This window comes from Salvelinus sp. IW2-2015, linkage group LG27, assembly GCF_002910315.2.
Source record: "Salvelinus sp. IW2-2015 linkage group LG27, ASM291031v2, whole genome shotgun sequence".
Classification (NCBI taxonomy): Eukaryota; Metazoa; Chordata; class Actinopteri; order Salmoniformes; family Salmonidae; genus Salvelinus; species Salvelinus sp. IW2-2015.
Genome location: NC_036867.1, coordinates 23,396,771 through 23,423,505, shown reverse-complemented (window position 1 = coordinate 23,423,505; position 26,735 = coordinate 23,396,771). Strand labels below are relative to the sequence as shown.

The following is a 26,735-nucleotide window of genomic DNA, read 5'->3' as shown; positions in this document are numbered from 1 at the left end:
GGAATGTCCCTAGCAACTGCCTAGCAACAGGTAAACAACTTAGCTAGCTAAGAAAACGGTATAATTTTATGAAAAATTGTTACTTTTTCAAAAGCCTTTCTTCTTTGTTTGCTGCTTGTTTGGTCTCCTATTCAGTTTGCAGTTTTCTTTTGATTTTTTTTCGATGTACTTTACTCTAAAAAAACATTTAAATTTCAATATTTGTAGGAGCTCATCTTTTCAGCTGCTGCTGCTTAATTTGGAACTCCGGAACCTTATTTCCAATATAGTGCACTACTTTTGTCCAGAGCTCAATGTGCCCTCTTCAAAAGTAGTGCACTATATAGGAAAAAGGCGGCCATTTGGGACACAGTATAGACTGCTCCACAAGSGAACAGCAAGCCCCKAAAAATGTTTTAAGAAATATAATACGCAACTAACCAACAGTAAGCCCAGCTTATTCTATTCCATTCTGTGCCGACAATACCATTATTTTTAATGGGCAGCAGTGTAACGAGTCAAAGTCAATGAGCTCATTGCTTTGACCTTACTGAAAAAATAAGGTGAACTCTATTTGATAATGTATGCAAAACAGAGCACTGAACGATGCTGCCAATTAACATGAGCAGCAGAGCCCGTCTCCTTAAAAAAAACATGCTAATACCATCATACAGGATGCGTCCCATATTCCCTATCTTGTGCACTACTTTTGACCAGGGCCCATAGTGTACTAGGGAATAAGGTGCCATTTGGGACACATCCTGTATGATGGGTATTAGCACGTCATTTTTTAAAACAAACATCGCAGTTTAAAATCAACCAGACAGGCTACTACAGAGCCACAGATACAAAAGGGCAAGGTTTGTCAAAAAAAKCCTGTTCAGTTAATAGTCTGCTACAATCGCAGAGAAAGTAACTGTTTCATTGATTTGGGGGACAATTCATTCATAATCCACAACAGCAGAAAAATCCCAGAGAGAAATGGTGGGGTTTTGATTCCAAAGTTATCCATTCTTTCCTCACGGTGATGACCTCATCCGTCTCCCTCATTCATATGAATAAAACGTAAAAAATATCAAATATGTATCACCTCTTCTCTACAATCTCCAGGGTGAGGTGGAGCAGCTCTCTCTTGCTCTTCTCCCTCCTCTTAATCATCTCCAGAATAGTGACGGCTCGGCTCAGATCCCTCCGCAGTTTCAGCATCTTCTCATACCCAGCCTCGTCGTTCTTACGGTTCTGCAGACACAAGTAAAACGTTAACATCTATGTTGATGCAGGAATAAAGCATGGGAGCAGCCTTTAAATTAGGCATTTTCCTACTTTAAAATGTTAACTGGGTTCTCTGCTATKCTGTCACTTCCTGAGAATAGTTCATAGCTAAATTACACACTAGTGAATACAAAAAGGTGGGTTAGAATATTCCCTCAACCATGTCCTGGATCGCAATGCCCTGTGAAAAGGCCACCTTTCTGAAAGTGAAATGGTTTATTATACTTGCACGCAGCCCTTGTTCAGTTCCGTCATCCTACCTAGGACGTGGCTCACCTTTCTAGTCTGCATCTTCTCGGTCCTCCTGCGGAAGGCCACGTAGGGGTCTGAGGTGCTAGATCCGTCCCTCTTCTCCTGCTTCACCGTGGGAATGAGAGAGCTGCTCTTACAGTTTTTCCTCTTCCTGGTCCAGTAGTCAAACACCTCCTTGATCAGCTCYTCATCCTCCTTCAGCAGCAGCTTTGCCTCCTGCAGGTTCACCAGCTGAGCAGACAACACACATTTAGTCACACTGTTCTTTCTAGTACTCAATAAACCCCCGCGCTTACTCCTAGCCTTTCAACTTTAAAAAAATCAAATAAGCAGAATGGTAGTCGACAAAAGGTTTGATAAACACTGGCCTACGTTCCATTTTCTGAGAGACCTGCCTTCAGCATTGTGGTTTGGTAAAGTACCTGCGTGCCACTGCCTTTCTCCAGCCGGTCGATCATGTCCTCAAACTGCAGAGAGGTGATCTCCATCTTCTTCTTCAGCTTATTCACAAAGACCTCATCCTCTGAATCCAGGTCGTAYTCCGGCTGCTCTGTATCCAAATTGAAAGCTGTGATAGAGAAGTAAAAAAATAAACAACTTTATTAWTATTATTTATTTTTTAAATATATTGTTTTAGGTGGTAGACCAGCTTTCATAAATTGCAGATAAATTGTGCGATCTATCAATGTAATTATCTGTATCCTTTCAAATTCACCAAATATTTTCCTTTATTATTTCTCCCTGACCTTACCACCAATCCCCTAATTGGAGTAAACTAAATGGACAACAACACGTAGGCTTCTACTTCCAGCTTAAGAAACGTACTCCCTCTGTCGACTGCATTTATTTTCAGCAAACTTAACATGTGTAAATATTTGAATGAACATCAGATTCAACAACTCAGACAAACTGAACAAGTTCCACAGACATGTGACTAACAGAAATTGAACAATGTGTCCCTGAACAGAGGGGGGGTCAAAAACAAAAGTCAGTATCTGGTGTGGCCATCAGCTGCATTAAGTACTTCAGTGCATCTTCTCCTCATGGACTGCACCAGATTTGCCAGGTCTTGCTGTGAGATGTTACCCCACTCTTCCAAGGCACCTGCAAGTTCCCAGACATTTCTGGGGGGGAATGGCCCTAGCCCTTCCCACAGYTCCCAGACGTACTCAATGGGATTGAGATCTGGGCTCTTTGCTGGCCATGGCAGAACTCTGACATTTCAGTTTTGCAGAAAATCACACAGAACGGGCGGTATGGCTAGTGGCATTATCATGCTGGAGGGTCATGTCAGGATGAGCTGGCAGGAAGGGTACCACGAGGGAGGAGGATGTCTTCCCTGTAACGCAGAGCATTGAGATTGCTCTTCACTGATGAGTCGCGGTTGCAGGCACTTTTTGCCAGTCCTGTCTGGTCCAGCGACGGTGGGTTTGTGCCCATAGGCAACATCGTTGCCGGTGATGTCTGGTGAGGACCTGCCTTACAACAGGCCTACAAGCCCTCAGTCCAGCCTCTCTCGGCCTATTGCGGACTGTTAGAGCCGATTTGGACATATTTGTATAAAAGACTGAACATACTGAGCTCCATGTACATTTGTGTAAATATTAATGTATATGATGAAATARTAGGTACGTACCTTTATGATTTATTTACCCGATTGAGATATATTCATTTGTTATTAGTGTAACTCAGTTTTTGGCCCCCCCCTCTTGCCCATTCATTGTACTGTGTTAATTGTGTTAGTATAAAGGCAGGAAGTTGGGCCTTCGGGGGGAGGAGTCCTTGCTAGATGCGGGAGCGGTATAGTTTTTTGACCATACAGACAGACATARAGACAGACAGGTCATATTATATTATGTATTTGCATTTCAAGTAATCTCTGCTTTAAGTTGATTGGAGAATACCTTTTTGTTAGATAAGAAGAAGAAACATTTTTTGTTGCACCATATCCCTGGATCTCATTGAATGTTTGGCCGTTTGGAAACGTTGAGAGTGGACTGTATGCGTCCGAAACAACCCCGCTTCAGGCTTGGGCAGTGGCTATGGTAAAGAGGAAAGGAAGCCACTACACGGACAGTCTGAGCACTGATGGAGGGATTGTGTGTCTCTGGTGTAACTCGGGCAGTTGTTGTTGCCATCCTATACCTGTCCCGCAGGTGTGATGTTCGGATGTACCGATTCTGTGCAGGTGTTGTTACATGTGGTCTATCACTGCGAGGACGATCAGCTGTCCGTCCTGTCTCCCTGTAGCGCTGTCTTAGGCGTCTCACAGTACGGACACTGCAATTTATTGCCCTGGCCACATCTGCAGTCCTCAGGCATGCTGCAAGGAGGCATAAGGCACGTTCACGCAGATGAGCAGGGACCCTGGGCATCTTTCTTTTGGTGTTTTTRAGAGTCAGTAGAAAGGCCTCTTTAGTGTCCTAAGTTTTCATAACTGTGACCTTAATTGCCTACCGTGTGTAAGCTGTTAGTGTCTTAATGACCGTTCCACAGGCGCATGTTCATTAACTGTTTATGGTTCATTGAACAAGCTTGGGAAATGGTGTTTTAAACCCTTTACAATGAAGATCTGTGAAGTTGTTTGGATTTTTACAAATTATCTTTGTAAGACAGGGTGCTGAAAAGGGGACATTCCTTTTTTTTTGTTGCTGAGTTTACATAATATATACATTTTACGACAGTATATTTTACATTAGTTATAATTTGTTTTTAGTCCCAGCCTTCAGCTACCCTCGACTCCTCCCATCTATCTCTGAAGACCATCCAGTTTTGATTTCTAGCTGCCATATTTTTRCCACTGCTGTTCCACTAAAGTTGTGAACTTTTCCATTCTAATAGTTTCTASAGATTGTAAATTAAAGAAACATTTTTGCTATGAGTATTATATTACTGATCAATTGACTAGGACTTTTCAAAATCACCCAGCAATGCTATTTGCAGAGTTAGCTCCAAGTAAATGTTGCAATAGTTTTTGCCATTCCTGAACTTGCGACCAAAAACAAGCCACATACCTAAACAAGTGATCTAATGATACGGTCTCTTCTCAGAAAATTTTGCAGAGATGGGGTGGTTGTATCCCCCATACATATAACATTCTATAAGGTAGTTTAAATTTAAATTGAAAAACTATTGCAGTTTTGAATCTGGCGTTGTTTTGTGTATAGTTCATAAACAATGTGCCATGGAATCGGTACATTGAAAATCTCCTAACTGTTTRGCAACCTGTATGGCACAGCTCTACATTTTTGGTCATTAAATTAAACTGGTATACTTTATCACAATTTTGGTCTTTTATGCAGGGCCGACAGAAGTTCCTTAACTTGTCCCCTTTACACTTGACTCCTCCATTTGAGGTAATGCTGCAATCAGTTGGATATACTTTTTGATAGAGCTGACATTTCCATGTATTTTTCTTAACTGCACGTGTAACAACTCCACCAGTCCTATTTATGATATAATGTACAAACATCCCCCAAAAATGTYTTGTTTTTATTTATAAATTTGTATATTTGAGTTTAACCATAATATTTTTTCCAATATTTCTGTGTTTTCTGGTGGCTCAAACTGAAATTGCAACCAGCTTTCTATAGCTTGTTTTAAAAATAGCTATATTTTGGAGATCTTCAAATAACCAAAAGTGAGAGGCTATCTGAACGAAGGGGAAAAGGCCATTTTTGAACACAGGATGAGCCATTCTTACTAATCTGCTTGAGAACCAGTTCAGATTAAAGTATAGTTTTTGTATGACTAGAGCCTTTAGTAAGAGATCCAATGCTTTAATATTTAAAATAATTTCTCTACTCCGAATTCATATTCATTATATACAGTGCCTTCAGAAAGTATTCACACCCCTTGACTTCACGCACTTTGTGTTGCAGCCTGAATTTAAAATGGATTAAATTAAGATTTTATTTTGTCACTGGCCTACACACAATACCCCATAATGTCAAATTGTTAACATGTTTTCCAAATTCTTTGCCAAATAAGACATTTTAAGCTGAAATGTCTTGAGTCAATAAGTATTCAACCCCCTTTGTTATTGCAAGCCTAAATATGTTCAGGAGTAAAAATGTGCTTAACAAGTCACATAATAAGTTGCATGGACTGTGTGTAATTATAGTATTTAACATGATTTTGAATGAATGCCTCATCTCTGTACCCCACACATACAATTCTCTGTAAGGTTCCTAAGTCGAGCAGTGGATTTCAAACAGATTCAACCACAAAGACCAGGGAGGTTTTCCAATTGGTTGATAAAAAAAACAGGCATTAAATATCCCTTTGAGCATGTTGAAGTTAATAATTACACTTTGGATGGTGTACCAACACACCCAAAAGAAACAGGTGTCCTTCCTCACTTGCCGGAGGAAGGAAACCGTTCAGGGATTTCACCATGAGGCCAATGGTGACTTTAAAACAGTTAAAATGGCTGTGATAGGAGAAAACTGAGGATGGATTAACAACATTGTAGTTAATCCATAATACTAACCTAATTGACAGTGTGAAAAGAACAAAGCCTGCACAGAATAAAAAATATTCCAAAACATGCATTCTGTTTGCAACAAGGCACTCAAGTAATACTGCAAAAAATGTGGCAAAGCAATTCCCTTTTTGTCCCGAATACAAAGAGTTGTGTTTAGGGCAAATCCAAAACAACACTTTACCGAGTACCACTCTCCACATTTTCAAGCATAGTGGTGGCTGCATCATGTTATGGGTATGCTTGTAATCGTAAAGGACTTGAGTTTCTCAAGAAAAAAAGGAAAAAAGTAAGAGCTAAAACACGGGTAAAACCCAAGCGGAAAACCTGATTCAGTCTGCACACTGGGAGATGAATTCACCATTCAGCAGGGCAATAACCTAAAACAAAGGTCAAATCTACACCGCAGTTGCCTACCAAGACGAGTGTGAATATGGTCAAGTTACAGTTGACTTAAATCTCCTGGCAAAACTAGCAATGATCAACAACCAATGACAGACCTTGAGGAATTTTTAAAACAATAAAATGGGCAAATGTTGCACAATCCAGGTGTGGAAAGCACTAAGAGACTTACACAGAAACATTCACAGCTTTAAAATCGCTGCCAAAGATGATTACATACAGCCGGGAAGAACTATTGGATAAGAGCAACGTCAACTTACCAACATTACGACCAGGAATAGGACTTTCCCGAAGCGGATCCTCTGTTCGGACCACCACCCAGGACAATGGATCTGATCCCCAGTAGCCGACCCAAAACACAGGCGCAGCAGACGGAGCGGCCTTCTGGTCAGGCTCCGTAGACGTGCACATCGTTCCAGAGTATACTACTCGCCAATGTCCAGTCTCTAGGTAGACAAAATACGAGCAAGGGTTGCCTTCCAGAGAGACAGAAACATGGCTCTCTCGGGATATGTTGTCGGAATCAGTTCAGCCACCGGGCTTCTCCATYCATCGCGCCGACAGAAATAAACATCTCTGGGAAGAGGAAGGGCGGGGGGTGTATGCTTTATGATTAACAACTCATGGTGTAATCATAACAACATACAGGAACTCAAGTCCTACTGCTCACCCGACCTAGAATTCCTTACAATCAAATGCCGGCCATTTTACCTACCAAGAGAACTCTCGTCAGATATAGTCACAGCCGTGTACGTTCCCCCTCAAGCGAACACCAAGACGGCCCTCAAGGAACTTCACTGGACTCTATGTAAACTATATATCRGGAGGCTGCATTTGTTGCTGGGGATTTTAACAAAGCAAATTTGAGAACAAGGCTACCTAAATTCTATCAGCATATTGATTGCACGACACGCAGGGATTATTCTCTCGACCACTGCTACTCTAACTTCCGCAATGCATACAAAGCCCTCCCCTGCTCTCCCAAATCTGACCACGACGCCATCTTGCTCGTTCCGTCTTATGGGCTGAAACTCAAACAGGATGTACCAGTGACGAGAACCATTCAACCCTGGTCTGACCAATAAGAAATTGTTGATCACGCGGACTGGAATATGTTTGTCAGCCTCAGAACAACATTGACCTATACGCTGACTTGGTGAGTGCGTTTATAAAGAAATGCATTGGCTCTAACCATTGTGACTATTAAAACCTACCCTAAGCAGAAAACGTGGATGGATGGCCGCATTCGCACTAAACTGAAAGCGCGATCCGCTGCATTTAACCATGGAAAGAGGTCTGGGAATATGGTTGAATATACACAGTGTAGTTATTCCCTCTGCAAGGCAATCAAACAGGCGAAATGCCGGTACAGGGACAAGGTGGAATTGCAATTCAACGGCTTCGACACGAGACGTTTGTGGCAAGGTCTACAGGAAATCACGGACTACAAAAACAGCCACGTCACAGACACCGACGRCACGCTTCCTACAAACTAAACACCTTCTTTGCCCGCTTTGAGGATAATACTGTGCCACCGTAACGGCTTGCTAACAAAGACTGCGTCCCCCCTCTCTTCCTTCGTGGCTGACGTGAGTAAAACATTTAAACGTGTTAACCCTCGCAAGGCTGRTGGCCCAGACGGCATCCCTAGCCGCGACCATAGAGCATGAGCAGACCAGCTGGCTGGTGTGTTTACAGACATATTCAATCYCTAACTATCCCAGGCTGTTGTCCCCACATGCTTCAAGAAGGCTACCATTGTTCCTGTACCCAAGAAGGCAAAGAACTGAACTACTACCGTCCCGTAGCACTCACTTCTGTCATCATGAAGTGCTTTGAGGCTAGTCAAGGATCATATCGCCGCTACCTTACCGGCCACCCTAGACCCACTTCAGTTTGCAAACCGCCCCAACTGGTCCACAGATGACAGAATCACCATCACATTGCCCTATCCCATCTGGACAAAAAMAATACCCATGTAAGAATGCTGTTCATTGACTACAGCTCACCATAGTACCCTCCAAGCTCATCATCAAGCTGGAGGCCCTGGGTCTCAACCCCGCCCTGTGCAATTTTAAAATTTAGAAATTCATACTAAAAATATAAATGAACACCCATGGCATAATTGTGTTAGTGTTTGCAACAATATATAGAATAATGGGCGATATACTGCATCTAAAAAATATTTAAACTTTTGTACGGACTTCTGCGCTTCAATTTCATTATGAATAACAAAAGTAAAAAGCCATTTTAAAGCATATCACATGATGGTAATCATGAAGCTAATTGACATAATTTGAGTCAATTGGAGTTGAACCTGTGGATGTATTTCAAGGCCTACCTTCAAACTCAGTGTCTCTCTGCTTGACATCATGGGAAAATCTAAAGAAATCAGCCAAGACCTAAGAAAAAAAAAATGTAGACCTCCACAAGTCTGGTTCATCCTTGGGAGCAATTTCCAAACGCCTGAAGGTAACACGTTCATCTGTAGAAACAATAGTACGCAAGTATAAACACAATGGGACCACGCAGCCGTCATACCGCTCAAGAAGGAGACGCGTTCTGTCTCCTAGAGATGAACGCACTTCGGTGCGAAAAGTGCAAATCAATCCCAGAACAACAGCAAAGGACCAGGTGAAGATGCTGGAGGAAACAGGTACAAAAAGTATCTATATCCACAGTAAAACGAGTCCTATATTGACATATCCTGAAAAGCCCCTCAGCAAGGAAGAAGCCACTGCTCCAAAACTGCCATAAAAAAGCCAGACTACGGTTTGCAACTGCACATGGGGACAAAGATCGTACTTTTTGGACAAATGTCCTATGGTCTGATGAAACAAAAATAAAACGGTTTGGCCATAATGACCATTGTTATGTTTGGAGGAAAAAAGGAGGACGCTTGCAAGCCGAAGAACACCATCCCAACCGTGAAGCACGGGGGTGGCAGCATCATGTTGTGAGGGTGCTTTGCTGCAGGAGGGACTGGTACACTTCACAAAATAGATGGCTTCACGAGGAAGGAAAATGAGGTGGATATATTGAAGCAACATCTCAAGACATCAGTCAGGAAGTTAAAGCTTGGTCGCAAATGGGTCTTTGACTCAGTTACACCAGCTCTGTCAGGAAGAAAATTCCCACAACTTATTGTGGGAAGCTTGTGGAAGGCTACCCGAAACGTTTGACCCAAGTTAAACAATTTAAAGGCAATGCTACCAAATACTAATCGAGTGCATGTAAACTTCTGACTCAGGAAACAGCAGAGGGAGCACCCCCCTATCCACATCGACGGGACAGTAGTGGAGAGGGTAGTAAGTTTTAAAGTTCCTTGGCGTACACATCACAGACAAACTGAATTGGTCCACCCACACAGACAGCGTGGTCAAGGCGCAGCAGCGCCTCTTCAACCTCAGGAGGCTGAAGAAATTCGGCMTGTCACCAAAAGCACTCASAAACTTCTACAGATGCACAATGGAGAGCATCCTGTCGGGCTGTATCACCGCCTGGTACGGCAACTGCTCCGCCCACAACCGTAAGGCTCTCCAGAGGGTAGTGAGGTCTGCACAACGCATCACTGGGGGCAAACTACCTGCACTCCAGAACTCCTACACCACCCGATGTCACAGGAAGGCCATAAAGATCATCAAGGACAACAACAACCCGAGCCACTGCCTGTTCACCCCGCTACCATCCAGAAGGCGAGGTCAGTACAGGTGCATCAAAGCAGGGACCGAGAGACTGAAAAACAGCTTCTATCTCAAGGCCATCCGACTGTTAAACAGCCACCACTAACATTGAGTGGCTGCTGCCAACATACTGACTCATCTCTAGCTACTTTAATAATGGAAAAAATGYMGMAAAAAATGTATCACTAGCCACTATAAACAATGCCACRTAATATAATGTTTACATACCCTACATTACACATCTCATATGTATATACTGTACTTGATACCATCTACTGCATCTTGCCTATGCCGTTCTMTACCATCACTCATTCATATATTTTTATGTACATATACTTCATCCCTTTACACTTGTGTGTATAAGGTAGTTGTTGTGAAATTATTAGGTTAGATTACTCGTTGGTTATTACTGCATTGTCGGAACTAGAAGCACAAGCATTTCGCTACACTCACATTAACATCTGCTAACCATGTATATGTGACYAATAAAATTGGATTTGACTAGTGGGAATGTGATGAAAGAAATAAAAGCTGAAATAAATCATTCTCTATTATTCTGACATTTCACATTCTTAACTTCTCTAGGGTAGGGGACAGCATTCGGAATTTTGGATGAAATGCATGCCCAAATTAAACTGCCTGCTTCTCGGGCCCAGAAGATATGATATGCATATAACTGGTAGGTTTGGATAGAAAACACTCTAAAGTTTCCAAAACTGTTAAAATAGTGTCTGTMWGTATAACAGAACTGATTTGGCAGGCGAAAACCTGAGACAAATCCATTCAGGAAGTATTTTTTTTGTTGGTTTTGTAGTTTTCTATTCAATGCCATTACAGTATCCATTGACTTAGGACTCAAATTGCAGTTTCTATGCTTTCCACTAGATGTCAACAGTCTTTAGAAATTGTTTCAGGCTTGTATTCTGAAAAATGAGGAAGTAAGAGCAGTCTGAATGAGTGGACCCTAGTGTCACAGAGCTTTTTCATGAGCGAGTCAGAGAGAGTGCCTTTCTTGTTTACCTTTTAAATTGACGACGTTATTGTCCGGTTGAAATATTATCGATTATTTCGGCTAAAAACAACCTGAGGATTGAATATAAACATCGTTTGACATGTTTCTATGAACTTTACGGATACAATTTGGATTTTTGACTGCGTTTGAGCCTGTGGATTACTGAAGAAAACYCGCAAACAAAACTGAGGATTTTGGATATAAAGAGACTTTATCGAACAAAAGGAACATTTATTGAGTAAATGAATGTCTGCTGAGTGCAACCATATGAAGATCATCAAAGGTAAGGGATTCATTTTATCTCTATTTCTGACTTGTGTAACTCTTCTACTTGGCTGGTGACTGTTTGTAATGATTTGTCTGCTGGGCTATGTTCTCAAATAATCGTAAGGTATGCTTTCGCCGTAAAGCATTTMAAAAATCTGACACCGTGGTTGGATTCACAAGAAGTTAATCTTTAAACCTATGTAAAATATGTTTTGTTTTCAGAATTTTTATAATGYGTATTTCTGTATTTGAATTTGGCGCCCGGCACTTTCATTGACTGTTGAAGAGGTGGGACGCTAACGTCTCACGTACCCAAAAGAGGTTAAAATAAAGTGGTGATCCTAACTGACCTAAGACAGGGAATATTTACTAGGATTAAATGTCAGGAACTGTGAAAAACTGAGTTTAAATGTATTTGGCTAAGGTGTATGTAAACTTCCAACTTCAACTGTATGTGGTACTCAAAATAAAATGTCATTTTTTCTGGGTAGTTATATTTCTGCCAAGCATGGATATAATAACCTTGTGATTACAAAAAAAATGCCATAATTATTATATATATATATATCTTTTTAAACACTGTGTTATACTGAGTCACAATAATGAATTATTGGCTTCAATAAGGGCATAGGTGACACACTTATTTTTTTTGCTACTTTGAAAACCTTATACGTCTTTGACCCATATAGTCTATTTTATACCATCTACTGGACCTTGCCTATGCCGCCTCGGCCATGGCTCATCCATGTACATATTCTCATTAATCCCTTTAGATGTGTGRATTCGGTAGTTGGGGAATTGTTAGATTACTTGTTAGATATTACTGCACRGTCGGAACTAGAAGCKCAAGCATTTCGCTACACTCGCATTAATATCTGCTAACCATGTGTAAGTGACTAATAAAAGTTTGATTTGATTAGTACTTACTCAGGGGTATGAATAATTATGTAAATTAGATATCCATATTTCATTTTCAATATGTTTGCAAAGATGTCTAAAAAAAGGTTTTTACATTGTCATTATGGGGTAGTGTTTGTAAATTGGTGAGAAGAAAAAAACAAGTCAGTATTTATAATCAATTTTTAATTCAGGCTGGAACAAAATGTGGAATACGTCAAGGGGTATGAATACTTTCTGAAGGCACATAGGCCCGTTTCAAATTTGTCTGGCTTGCAGTTCCAAATAAAACMGAATATTTTGTGCTCATGTAATTAATAAAAAAAAGTTGTCAGGCGTAGGCAGGGCCATAAGTAAATAGGTAAACTAGSATATGACTAAAGAATGAATGAGGGTGATTTTCCCACAAATATACAGGTATGGTCTTTTCCATGGTAGCAAAATCTTTACTAATTTGGCCAGCTTTCTACACCGAAGAAAAATATACAACACAACATGTAAAGTGTTGGTCCCATGTTTAATGAGCTAGGGAAAAAAATCCCTGACATTTTCCATACGTGCAAAAAGCYTCTCAAATTGTGCACAAATTTGTTTACATCCCTGTTAGTGTGCATTTCTTATTTGCCAAGATAATCTATCCACCTAACAGGGTGGTATATCAAGAAGCTGAATCAACAGCACAATCATTACACAGATGCATCTTGTGCTGGGGACAATAAAATACAGTTTTAAAATGTGCAGTTTTGTCAAAACGCAATGCCACAGCGAACAACTGGCATGCTGATTGCAGTAATGTCCATCAGAGCTGTAGCCAGATAATTGAATGTTAATTTCTCTACCATAAGCCTCCGTCATTTTAGAGAATTTGGCAGTATGTCCAATCACAGGCCACAATCAACAGCCTGATCAACTCTATGCGAAGGAGATGACGCGCTGCGCGAGGCAAATGGTGGTCACACCAGATAGTGACTGGTTTTGTGATCCACGCCACTACTTTATTTATTTGTATTTTTTATGTATCTGTGACTAACAGATGCATATCTGTATTCCCAGCCATGTGGAATCCATAGATTACTTCATTACAATTGAGTGATTTCCTTATACGAACTGTAACTCAGWAAAAGCTATGAAATTGTATGTTGCATTTATATATTCTTTGTTCAGAATATTTATAAATAGTTTACGTAAAAAATAGAATGAATTACTTAATAAATTTCCCTAACTAGAATAGTGAATTTATAGTTTACTTATAAACTGTTGGATTTTGGGGGTTTTACCCATTTTATTATTTACGGTCATCCATGTCAGTCTTAGAGTCTATTCGTTTTCTTTTAGAGTTTGGTTTTTCATTCTGTCTGTGTTAACTTCTTTGGGGTAGGGGGCAGTATTTTCACATCCGGATGAAAAGCATGCCCAGAGTAAACGGCCTGCTACAAAGCCATAAAAGCTAGAATATGCATATTATTAGTATATTTGGATAGAAAACACTCTGAAGTTTCTAAAACTGTTTGAATGATGTCTGTGAGTATAACAGAACTCATCAGGCAGGCAAAAACCTGAGAAAAAATCCAACCAGGAAGTGAGAAATCTGAGGTTGGTCGATTTTCAACTCAGCTCCTATTGAAGATACAGTGGGTTATTGGTAATGTTGCACTTCCTAAGGCTTCCACTAGATGTCAACAGTCGTTAGAACCTTGTCTGATGCCTCTACTGTTTAGTGGGGCCGAAGGAGAGAGGAATGAGTCAGGTCTGCCATGAAGTGACCATGCTCTGACCATGCGCGTTCACMTGAGAGCGAACTCTGTGCCATCGCAATTCTGAAGACACAGGAATACTCCGGTTGGAACATTATTGAAGAATTATGTTAAAAACATCCTAAAGATTGATTCAATACTTTGTTTGTCATGTTTTTACGGACTGTAATATAACTTTTTAAACTTTTCGTCCGTACTTTCCGCTGGACCTGCCCGCGCGTTGTGAGTTTGGAAAGTGTACTGAACACTAGAACAACAAGGAGGAATTTGGACATAAATGATGGACATTATCGAACAAAACAAACATTTATTGTGGAACTGGGATTCCTGGGAGTGCATTCTGATGAAGATCATCAAAGGTAAGTGAATGTTTATATTGTTACTTCTGACTTCTGTTGACTGCATAATATGGCGGCTATATTTGTGTCTTGATTGGGCTCTGAGCGCCAACTCAGATTATTGCATGGTTTGCTGTTTTCGTAAAGCTTTTTTGAAATCTGACACAGCGGTTGCATTAAGGAGAAGTGCATCCAAAATCCCATGCATAACAGTTTTATCTTTTAGCAATGTTTATTATGAGTATTCCTGTAAATTGATGTGGCTCTCTGCAAAATCAAAGGATGTTTTGCGACTTCTGAGGCATTCTGCACCGCCATCTTCAGTCCACCATACTCCTGCCTTTTAGCCCAAAAACATGTTGTAACATTTCCCAAGTGGTAGTGCTTCCCAAATGGCACCAAATTCCCTATATAGTGCACTACTTTTTACCAGATCACCAGGGCCCTAGACAAACAGTGTACTTAATAGTGAATATGGGTTACAGAAAGATGACCATGGGAACTCTGGTAAAAACACACGTCTCTATATTTAGCGCAGATCACAATCAGCAGCTTAATGCGGCGAACTCCAGAAATACACTAAGCTTGCAAAAAGCCTGCCCTCCCTTTGCCTTTGGTTCGACATGAAAGCCCATTAGAAAAAACTGAGCTGACAGGAGTGTTTGTGAGCTGGGGCTGAGAGGGGAGGGGGTCCCCTGGGCTTAGACTATTCAGTGTCCCACACCCCCTGCCTAGCCTGTGCCCCTCTACCTTTCCATCTGTGCCTTCTCTCACTGTGCYAGTGTGCTCAAATGCTTTCAGACCGCAGAACACCTCTGGATCACACTAATGCTATTAGAGAAACACCAGGGGCTGACAATCACTTAAAGGTCCAATGCAGCCAATTTAATCTCAATGTCAAATTCTTTCTGGGTAACAATTAAGTACCTTACTGTGATTTTGACCATTTCTATTGAAAACAGAAACAAAAAACAGGTTCTTAGCAAAGGGCAATTTCTCAAACAAGAATTGTACTACGACTGTCTGGTAGTGGTCTGAGTGGGAAGGGGAAAACTGAAGAAAAAAAATCGCGTTTCAATCCTCTCTGCCAATAAAGGCTATCTTATTGATGTATTGCACCTAACTAATTTACCGCATGGTGATGTCAACATGGAAGGCCAAAACTCAATCCCACCAAAACAGACAAATTTCAGGGTCTTTTGAAACTACTCTTAAACTAAAAGTGCATTTCCATAATTTTCACAGTATTACTCCAACCTTAGTGTGGAAATATATATAACACAGCAACACCACATTTTGGATTGCACTGGGGCTTTAAACATACCCCAGACAGAGCACACATGCACTGCAAACACAGAGCAGCATGAACACAAACTGCAGTATGTGCACACACGCAAGGCACACTCAAGAGAAGAAAAACAAACATCTGCCGACTGACCAAAGAGACAACAGAAAAACAAAGACCGCTGACAAACAGGCTACATGAACAGTAATTCTCCTTACGTTGTATGTGAATGAGCTGCTTTGGCATCTTGAAGTCCCCAGGGTAGAGGGACTCGTAGTAGGCGATGTTGCTCCCTGCTTCGGGGACGGGGATGACCATGTTGTCCCGTTTCTCCCCATACACCTGCTGTGCCGAGATAGCCCGCTGTAGATGGTGCTCCTGTGGGGGAGGAAGGTAAAGGTCAGTAGGCCTACACTACAACTGTGGCAGTTAAAAAATAAATGATACGTAATTACACCAAAAATCAAACTGAGCACACTTTCTAATGTTTCAAAAACAATGATTAACAGTAAGTAATAATGGGGTATAACTGCTTAATTTCATTTTTGTGACCTGCGTCTTTTAACCAATGTTAAAATAAAGAATTTACATACAATAATAAAAACAAACATATCTACAACTGAACATTAAGCATTAACAAAGTGCCTGTCCTGCCACAAAATGCTGAGTGATACTGKTTATTTATTATTATAGTTCAGGGATATACGCTGACATTTTTTACAATGAGTACATAATGTGCGCCTAAGTAGAATCACACAAATAAAATGTAGGAAACAATAGGCATTTTACGTTTATTTTCTGTCTGGCGCTCACATTGCCTCCATTGTTTCCCTTACAAATAACAACTGTGTGTGGATGTGTGCATTCCTATCAAAGTAAGTGCCTTATCTTCTGTATATCGTGTTGTCGTTTCTACTGTAGCATGAAATACATAACTTTGTAAGGACTGTGTTTGTGCAAAATGGTTCTGGGAAAAAATGTGTGGCTAGCTCAAACGCTGACTGTTGCGTCAATCGAAACTGGACGTTCTAGGTGAGCTTTCTAATCCAACCGGTTTAAAGCATCAGGCAAAAGCCCTATTTGGACGGGATACATTTTACTGGGGGAGATAAGTTAATGTAATTGTGCACAAGCACAAATCGCCACATCCGTAATTTTTGTACTGTCCGACTCTGCCATCTTGGTAATTTTTACTTGGCAAGAAAGTTATCCCAGCCCTAAAAACCTACTGTTTTTCAGCAAACTCCCAGGTCCTCTGATAATACTTATCCCGTGTGAATCGTCATCCCTGTGTTTTGAGTGATATTAGAGTTTAACAGGTGCTGCACCCAGTTTGGATAAGCACATGGGAACAAATTGATGCTTAAAAGAAAGTGCTATGCACGTAGCCTACAGATGAAGGAACTGTTGTCACAACTTCCCTAGTGCCGTACTTCTCTTTTAAAAGATGAATTAGATTAAATGTCTTCACGTCTAGAAGAGCCTCCAGGCGCCACGTCATAACAGTTCATTTTGAATGAGGGGGAAAAAATATTATAAGGGTAAATCTAATCCCACCCGAATCGTCCACTGGAAAAACMGACATGCTGGGGTGATAATTACATAACCGATGTTCTATAGTAATACTAGTCCCGTGCGAATAGGGCTAAAGTAACCAACATAGTTAATTTTACTCAAACATAGGGTGTGTCTGTATATAGGGTGTGTCTGTATATGGAAAAATACGMTTTACATTTTCTACCAATCGATTGGTCGAAACTCGCGGTTGACCAATATTTTTTTTAGTCTGGGACAGCCCAACTGTGTGTTTCTAGCTTCTCAACCAACCTAATGAGAACTTGAGTGCGTTTACAGGTATCCCAAAGTTTATAGACTCACCTGTACTGATATTGTTTTGAGTTGATCTGAAGATGCTGAACGTCTGACCTCGAATTCCCCTGAATTGATTTCCCCCGTATCCCCCGTACCACGGATGTGGGTGGAGCCAGGTCTACATAAGGGTGCAACTTTCAAAAAATCCCAAAAGCTCTGACGAAGGCCGTGTGGCCGATACGTAAGCTTATTAAATATCGGTGATACTATCAAGAGCAGTGTGCGGTTTCCTTTTCCTTCATCTTGTTCAATTGATGCCATGCACCTGCAAATAAGATTGCTCAGATGTGCGAGTGCCTTTTTGAACCCCGTATTGTGAATTAAAATTGGATGAGTACTGTGAATGTGACCTCGGATGGGGACACTGGACCTACTGCTGGATAGAGTCGGGGGTGTAAGCCTATATGTTGAATTGCTGGGGGGGCTTAACCTTTTCACAGGTACCAACAAACATGTGTGAACATTCTACAGTGGTCCCTGCCACGTATGCTTAACTTCTTTGGGATAGGGGGCAGCATTTTCACTTTTGGATGAATAGCGTGCCCAGAGTAAACTGAATCCTACTCAGTCCCAGATGCTAATATATGCATATTATTAGTATTGGATAGAAAACACTCTGAAGTTTCTAAAACTGTTTGAATGATGTCTGTGAGTAGAACAGAACTCAAATGGCAGGCAAAAACCTGAGAAAATCCAAACAGGAAGTGGGAAATCTGAGGTTTGTAGTTTTTGAACTCAGCCCCTATCGAATTCACAGTGGGATATGGGTTATTTTACACTTCCTAAGGCTTCCACTAGATGTCAACCGTCTTTAGAACGTTGTTTCAGGTTTCTCATGTGAAGGAGGGCCGGATGAGAGCTGTTTGACTAAGGGGTCTGGCAGCAGCCTCGTTCTCAGTCACGCGCATTTCACATGAGAGGTAGCTCTCGTTCCATTGCTTTTCGCCAGACAATGGAATTCTCCGGTTGGAACATTATTGAACATTTATGATAAAAAACATCCTAAAGATTGATTCTATACTTAGTTTGACAAGTTTCTACGACCTGTAATATAACTTTGAACTTTTCTTCCGACTGGACCTGAACAAAAGAAGCTATTTGGACATAAATTATGGACTTTATCGAACTAAACAAACATGTATTGTGGAACTGGGATTCCTGGGAGTGCATTCTGATGAAGATCAAGGGTAAGTGAATATTTATAATGCTATTTCTAACTAATGTTGACAGCGTAACATGGCGGATATTTKTTTTGGCTGTTTTGGGCTCTGAGCGCCGTACTCAGATTATGCTTTTTCCATAACGTGTTTTTGAAATCTGACACAGCGGTTGCATTAAGGAGAAGTGGATCTAAAATTCCATGCATAACAGTTGTATTTTGTATCACTGTTTATTATGGGTATTTCTGTAAATTGATGTGGCTCTCTGCAAAATCACCGGATGTTTTGGAACTACTGAACATGTAATGTTCAATGTAAACTCAGATTTTTGGATATAAATATAAACTTTACCGAGCAAAACATACATGTATTGTGTAACATGAAGTCCTATGAGTGTCATCTGATGAAGATCATCAAAGGTTAGTGATATATTTTATCTCTATTTCTGCTTTTGTGACTCCTCTCTTTGGCTGGAAAAATAGCTGTGTTATTCTGTGAATAGGCACTCACCTAACATAATCGTTTGGTTTGCTTTCGTTGTAAAGCCTTTTTGAAATCGGACACTGTGGCTGGATTTACAAGTGTATCTTTAAAATGGTGTAAAATACATGCATGTTTGAGGAATTTTATATATTTTTTATTTCTGTTGTTTTGAATTTGGCGCCCTGCACTTTCACTGGCCYTTGAAGAGGTGGGACGCTACCGTCTCACAAACCCTAGAGAGGTTAACAAGATATGTGTGGAGTGGTTGTAAAACGAGTTTAAATGACTCCAACCTAAGTGTACGTAAAKTTCCAACTTCAACTGTAAACCACTACGAAATATATTTTATCATCAAAAATATTGTATTTTCAGCAGTTTGAAGCTGGTGTAGAAAACCGAAAGTAAAAGCAAAAACAAAACTTGACAGGAAGCATAGAATTAGAGCACATAGAACAGATCTACCGCTTAAACTTGCTTTCAATTAGAATGACAGATCTAAAATAAAATTGTGAAATTGGTCATCCATAAAGTTACATATTGCAGCTTTAAAGGCACTTCGACTCAAGTTAAATTATAATGTGAGCCTACACAATAACACAAATCACACAATCATAAGCATACTATTCCAACTGCATACTATTCATGAATAAATAGTATGCAGGTTATTTAAGAACTCAATGGTAAAATAAAAACTTATACGCACACTATATTTTGATGATCATGTAAAAAAATGTATGTTTAATATGTAGGTGTAACAATCCTGACCTATATATTATCATATATATATAATAATGTCGGAAAATACTTATTAGGGGTACAGCAGCTAAGCTTGTGAAACCCTATTGCATTAGTTATCTTAATTATTATTCATCTTCTTCCGTAAAGCCAAATTAAAATGCTAATTCTCGTGAGATTAGGAGAGTGCAACCTGGCATGATGGTGAAGTGCCACACCCTCTCATGCAATGCCATGCCAAAAGGCCACATGGCGGTGCTATAACAATCGATTTAACATGGAAACTTTGTAAGGTCATGCCCCTCACCCAGTTTGACCTAGTCATGACATTCAGCACATAGGTCCCTCTCCAAAAACAAGTCTATATCAGCCATTACAAGATTATTTTTTTTTAGTTACACTTCAAAGGCTACTCCTCTGAAACTTCACTTGTGGCATCTACGGACAAAGTTCTCCCAACGCAACATTTCCCAGACTAGTACATAAAACATGGCCGCCATTGACCAACACGCACTCACGTGGGCGTGGTCTGGCACATAAATCAGTCACGGATATTCGTATTGTAACAAAACMTGGTAACCGTTCCAAACACTGAAGACTCAACATATTCAAGCAAATCTGATCAACCACAGTGGCGCTATAACGCACCCATGTTAATATAGCTTAATCTGTTGATTCCAGGTGATGAAATTTGGCACATGCTCAGGGATATGAGTCTAGCTAACCTGTAAAGTATGGTTCAGTTATGCCGCATGGTGGCGCTGTTAGACATGAAAAACAGTCATGCAAACTCATTGGCTCATATCAGCCATACTGTTTGCGCTAGAGTCCTGGAAAAAGTTGCATTTAAGACATGGGTACAGAGATGAGACAACAAATTAGGTGCCAAATCGGTCGAGGAGAAGACGTTTTAAAGTCAACATCTTTGAAAATAGTCCAAAATACCTCATAAGCATAATATTTATTGGATAACCTGTTTAATGTATTGTTCTGATATTTTGTATGTGTGGTAAACAGTACAGAAGTAGCWCATTTTTGCTCAATGTGTCCAATTTTTCCTGATGGTGGCACGGTGGGCCCACAGCTGAATCCTGGCAATCGTTGCGGCACTCACCAATTAATTAATTAATACACTCCAGACAACCATATTGGAAGGATACTGTTGCTTTAGTAATGTGACCATGTCACCGACAGGATGTTCATATCAAATATGATAGCATAAATACAGTAAATAAAGAATTCAACTCTCAATGAGACGTTTTTGAAGGTCTCAGCATGGCGCCAAATCACCCCCATGAGGCCTAAGGCAACACACACACTGCTGAATTCCGGGCAGGGTGAAAACTTGCATAAGGAACCAATTGGAAGCAGGCCTGAGCCAGACTCCTTTGCACGCTCCTCTGGAGAACGCCAGGCAYCGACCCACTAACCTGAATCACAGCTGACCTGACGATAGCAAAATTACTCACAGCTGCTTGACTGAGCTTAGTGAAGTTGGGGACCTTCCTCTACTAATGGGTACGCACATGGTAGTGATAAAGGATGTCTGTGAATATAACAACCAATGAACAAAATAGTCACAGCAGGGAGAAGGACCGTACATTAGATCATTCAYCTAGTTTATCCTTAGCTCAGGTAGCCTACCTTCTTAAGGCCTAGCAGCATTAGCTAAGGCAGGTGAAACATTTAGTGTTGGTGATAAACAATAAAGCACCCTGATGTTATGAAAATCCATGATACAGAAACCTTGCTACAAGCATCAGCTTACTTGCCTCAGTGCTAGTATTTGTGCCATCATGCCAACTCCTTTTCACTCAATGCCAACTCCATGTTTTGGCATGACAATGTCAAGAGCAGAAACATCTGATACCATTAGACTACCTGATACACACAGCTAGGACACCTTGGCTAAAACAGAAATACAGGTGGTAAAGTTTTGCAGCCTATTTTCACAGAGACATGCATTTCCCTCAATGTAATGTTCCCCTGAGGAACAGGATGTAGACTCCAATAAAAAAGCGTGGCCTCCAGCAGGTGTTCATTAGACAAGCTGATTGCCTGGGCCCTAGTCAAAATAAGTGTACTATATACAGTTGAAGTCTGAAGTTTACATACACTTAGGTTGGAGTCATTAAAACTCGTTTTTCAACCACTCCACAAATTTCTTGTTAACAAACTATAGTTTTGGCAAGTCAGTTAGGACATCTACTTTGCGAATTTTTTAAAAGTAGACTGTGCTTGGAAAATTCCAGAAAATTATGTCAACCCTCTTCCTGGAMATCTTAGCATCACCGATTCCGCTAGTTTAGGTCTTGTTGAGCAGCTAATTAGTAGAATCAGGTGTGTTAATTTAGGGTTGACTGAAAACCCACAGAACTGTAGATCTCCAGGAAGAGGGTTGGGCAGCCCTGATATTTTTTATTTTACTAGGCAAGTCAGTTAAGAACAAATACTTATTTTCAGTGACGGCCTAGGAACAGTGGGTTAACTGCCTTGTTCAGGGGCAGAATGACAGATTTTTACCTTGTCAGCTAGGGGATTCGATCTTGCAACCTTTCGGTTATAAGTCCAACGCTATAACCACTAGGCTACCTGCTGGCCCAAACTGGACGAGGCATATAGGGAATAGGGTGCCATTTGGGACACAAACAATGACTCATAGCCAGTCTGTTCAGTCAGACAATGGCATCTGCTAAAGGTAAGAGTTGTGTAATCAAAGGTAGAAGCAGGCCAATTTTCTCCTTTATATTCAATTAAATTAAAACGGTCACCACAGACCTGTACCAAGACAGAGTTCAGTATTCAAGAATTTTTATATATTTTTTATAAATATTTTTTATACGTTTTATAATTACGGCCTTAGTGCAGGTGTGCCTGTATGACCTCCCTACAACGCCTGGGCATGCTCCTGATGAGGTGGCGGATGGTCTCCTGAGGGATCTCCTCCCAGACCTGGACTAAAGCATCCGCCAACTCCTGGACAGTCTGTGGTGCAACGTGGCGTTGGTGGATGGAGCGAGACATGATGTCCCAGATGTGCTCAATTGGATTCAGGTCTGGGGAACGGGCGGGCCAGTCCATAGCATCAATGCCTTCCTCTTGCAGGAACTGCTGACACACTCCAGCCACATGAGGTCTAGCATTGTCTTGCATTAGGAGGAACCCAGGGCCAACCACACCAGCATATGGTCTCACAAGGGGTCTGAGGTTCTCATCTCGGTACCTAATGGCAGTCAGGCTACCTCTGGCGAGCACATGGAGGGCTGTGCGGCTCCCAAAGAAATGCCACCCCACACCATGACTGACCCACCGCCAAACCGGTCATGCTGGAGGATGTTGCAGGCAGCAGAACGTTCTCCACGGCGTCTCCAGACTCTGTCACGTGTGCTCATGTGCTCAGTGTGAACCTGCTTTCATCTGTGAAGAGCACAGGGCGCCAGTGGCGAATTTGCCAATCTTGGTGTTCTCTGGCAAATGCCTCCACGTCTCCTGATGTACTGGCCTGTCTCCTGGTAGCACCTCCATGCTCAGGATACTACGCTGACAGACACAGCAAACCTTCTTGCCACAGCTCGCATTGATGTGCCATGTTGTAGACTCCGTCTCATGCTACCACTAGAGTGAAAGCACCGCCAGCATTCAAAAGTGACCAAAACATCAGCCAGGAAGCATAGGAACTGAGAAGTGGTCTGTGGTCACCACCTGCAGAACCACTCCTTTATTGGGGGTGTCTTGCTAATTGCCTATAATTTCCACCTTTTGTCTATTCCATTTGCACAACAGCATGTGAAATTTAWTGTCAATCAGTGTTGCTTCCTAAGTGGACAGTTTGATTTCACAGAAGTGTGATTGACTTGGAGTTACATTGTGTTGTTTAAGTGTTCCCTTTATTTTTTTGAGCAGTGTAGAATATTAACTTTAAAAGTGAGATTGACTGGACAGTCACTTTAAATTACAATACATTTAAGTAAAAAAAAATAACATTTTGGGTGAACACAAGAAATATTGAGTTGAAAAGTGGAGAACAGTCCATAAAAATATATTCCTGTGAGCCTCCCAGGCCCATGTTGTGCAGGGTTAACAAGATCAATTGTAGATCAGGGATGGGAAACTAGTCCGAGGACTGGAGCTGTGCCATTCCCCCCCCCACCCCTAGAAAAACCCAGTTGATTAAACAAACAGCATTCTAAACAGAAGATGATTAGTTGATTACTGAAGTGTGTTAGCTGGGGCAAAAGGGTTACACTAATCAGGCCCTCGAGGACTGGAGTAGCCCATCCCTGTTGTAGATTAATAATATCACATTGTATTGTATTATAGCCTCAACTTATTCAAAGGATCCTTTGGCCAAAATATGTTTAATCAGTAAAAAAAATATTTTGAGATCTGGCTGCGGACTAAGTACCTTCATGGACCCCACTTTGAGAACTCCTGGCTTAGCGCTCAATACTTTGATACAAAGTATCAAACAAATCCAAGACCTCATACAGGTTTGGCACAGTCCATTCAGTAACCAAGTAGCTTAATTGTGCAAAGAGAAATCCAACAAAAGACAAAAATAATCTATTTGGACTTAATGGAGCTAGAGGACAGTCAAGGAAAAAGACATAGGTCAAGCCAAACAGTCTCCTATTTCTTAMCAACCCTGTTCCTGGAGTGATTTTGATTTAAACTAGGGACAACACCTGCCCAACTGAGCTAATCGATCAGTTCAGTGATTGCCTAAAATTCAACACACCTGGTCTTCCAAGTAGGTTAAATCAAAAATAGGGTTGCCTACCCCAGTCCTAGAGCAAAGCATGAGGGGAAACAATACTTCCAACATTCCATAAAAACATTGAGATGTATAAAATATGCATGCTGTTGATTCCTATATGGTTTCACTATAGGCCYCCAGCCACAGAGTTTTGCTTTCCAGATTTAAAACAACCTGGTCAGGGGAAGCTAGCTAGCAGTTCATCCATTCAGTCTGCCCCAGTCAACCAGCCCCAAGACTGCATCCCAAAACTTCTGGACCACTAACCCGATGTGCAGTTAGACACAAGTAATGCACTAGAGAGAGAACAGTCCAGGTTTTCCATCGAGTTCCCACTGGGGTAGATGAGGGTCAGACAGCAAAGAAGCCATGCTGCATATCACTTGAGCCCCTGTAGTAAAACAGCCTCTCTCCTCTGTCTCTGTCACTCCGGGAGGTTACATAACAGAGAGCGGTATTCTTCTGGTAGTTAATTTAACTGCACTACTGCTCCCCCATCCCTCRGGGTTCAGAGGGAGACCCCCTCTGATGCTCTAGTTAAGAGAGACATTGTCAATCATCACACCAAAATGCTCAAAATTGGCCACTGGGTTTGTTTTGGATTATAACCCAGAACTTGGTTGTTTTGCGTCATGCCCCGACAGGCAAAAAATATGCACACCACATCAGCACTCAGATCTGCTATATTACATTCAGGAGATCATGTGCTTCATTACCCTTAGGCAGGTGCTCTTTACTTCCATAGCTAGTTWACTACAGCCTCCTACTCTGAGGTGCTTTATGAATACCTGGTCTGGATTCTAAATTGCAGATTTGTCAGTTGTAGTCCACGCTTGAAAGAATTTGACTATGGTATACATTCCAACAGACTCAATGTTCTTGTCAATTTGAGACACTTGGCTAAGAAATAACTTTTGTGCACACTTATGTATTAGAAAAAAGCCTGTGCACTCTGGCAAGAGGTATCAGCGCCTTAGTTTGCTTCATATAACACATGCACGTTTCTGTTCAGTTATTGACTGGTAGTGCCAGTCGCACAGCGTCGTGCGTGTGATTGTTGTTTTACCGATCTGTCAATGTGTAGCCCATTCAAAACATGAATAGGAAGGACATGTCGACTCAGTGTCTCCCCCTGGTATTTTTTCGTGGTAAGAACACCACTTCAAAGCCCATCCCCAACTGTGTTTTTGGCAAAGACAACGTAAACAAAATGGCGGATGTGAAAAGAATCACGTGACCCCTTTGTGCTTTCCAATGTAAATCCAAGTGAAATAAGTGAATACAACACGGCTTATTAACCTAAATTCGAAACAATACACGACTGGGATAATATTGACGGTAAAATGTCGGTGTTACACGCACATTTCGTCGCAATGTACACTTCACAGAAAACCGACACGGCCGCCATTTTGTGCAAACTTGCGCAGGAAAGATAGGGGCGACCCCCATATTGTGAACATAGTGCAAACATCTCAAATATGAATCTGACAGCGATAATAAAACATACCGATTCCTCCTCTTTCTCCATCCCAGTTGGCATTTGCGGCACTGCCCGATTGATAGAGGCATATTCGTGCAGGTCAGGCAAGTCCTCGCAGCGGAAAACGGGTAGAAGCTTGGTAGCGTCCAGCGCCCGTGCCCGAAACGACAATTTACTCATTTTTTATAATGTAAGATGCAGCATAAATCTATCGATCTAATAATGTTCACAGCAGTACTGGTTTGAGTTCTCATGGATGGATCTGTGATGTTCATCAGAAGTCAACCGTTCGCTTSGTAGCAGGGCAGGTATACGGCGATGCGAACGGGAGCCGGGAAGGCCCGGATTTTGGTCGATTACTGTCGGTCTCTTTTTTTCCGAGGCTCCGCTCTCCCTCCCTGGTTCAATACGCCATAGCCAACATGGCGGACATTACAAATTCTTGCAGCTGTCCCTTCGCTCCTGGCGGCCCAACCCCCGATCACACAACAGCCATTCCCTTACAGTATTGCGCGCATGCGTGCTCGCGGAGCCCCGAGGGGCGGGAACACTGGGGGAAGGGATATCACTAGTTACCACAGCCAGAAAGTCAAACCCCGCGTATTCATACAATTTCTTCTTAAAA

General features: G+C 41.4%; 1 protein-coding gene across 1 annotated transcript in view; it reads right to left on the bottom strand.

Moving 5' to 3' along the window:
* The window catches only part of LOC111953235 (enhancer of polycomb homolog 1), a 59,669-nt gene extending 33,073 nt beyond the window's left edge, over positions 1 to 26,596 (bottom strand). The window contains exons 1-5 of the mRNA XM_023972372.2: positions 26,138 to 26,596; positions 15,843 to 16,002; positions 1,926 to 2,071; positions 1,528 to 1,734; positions 1,070 to 1,218 (exon numbers count right to left, since the gene is read on the bottom strand). Coding sequence (XP_023828140.1) covers positions 1,070 to 1,218; positions 1,528 to 1,734; positions 1,926 to 2,071; positions 15,843 to 16,002; positions 26,138 to 26,290 — 815 coding nt within the window. The 5' untranslated portion in view covers positions 26,291 to 26,596. The remainder of the gene's footprint in view (positions 1 to 1,069; positions 1,219 to 1,527; positions 1,735 to 1,925; positions 2,072 to 15,842; positions 16,003 to 26,137) is intronic.
* Between the last annotated feature and the right edge of the window lie 139 nt (positions 26,597 to 26,735).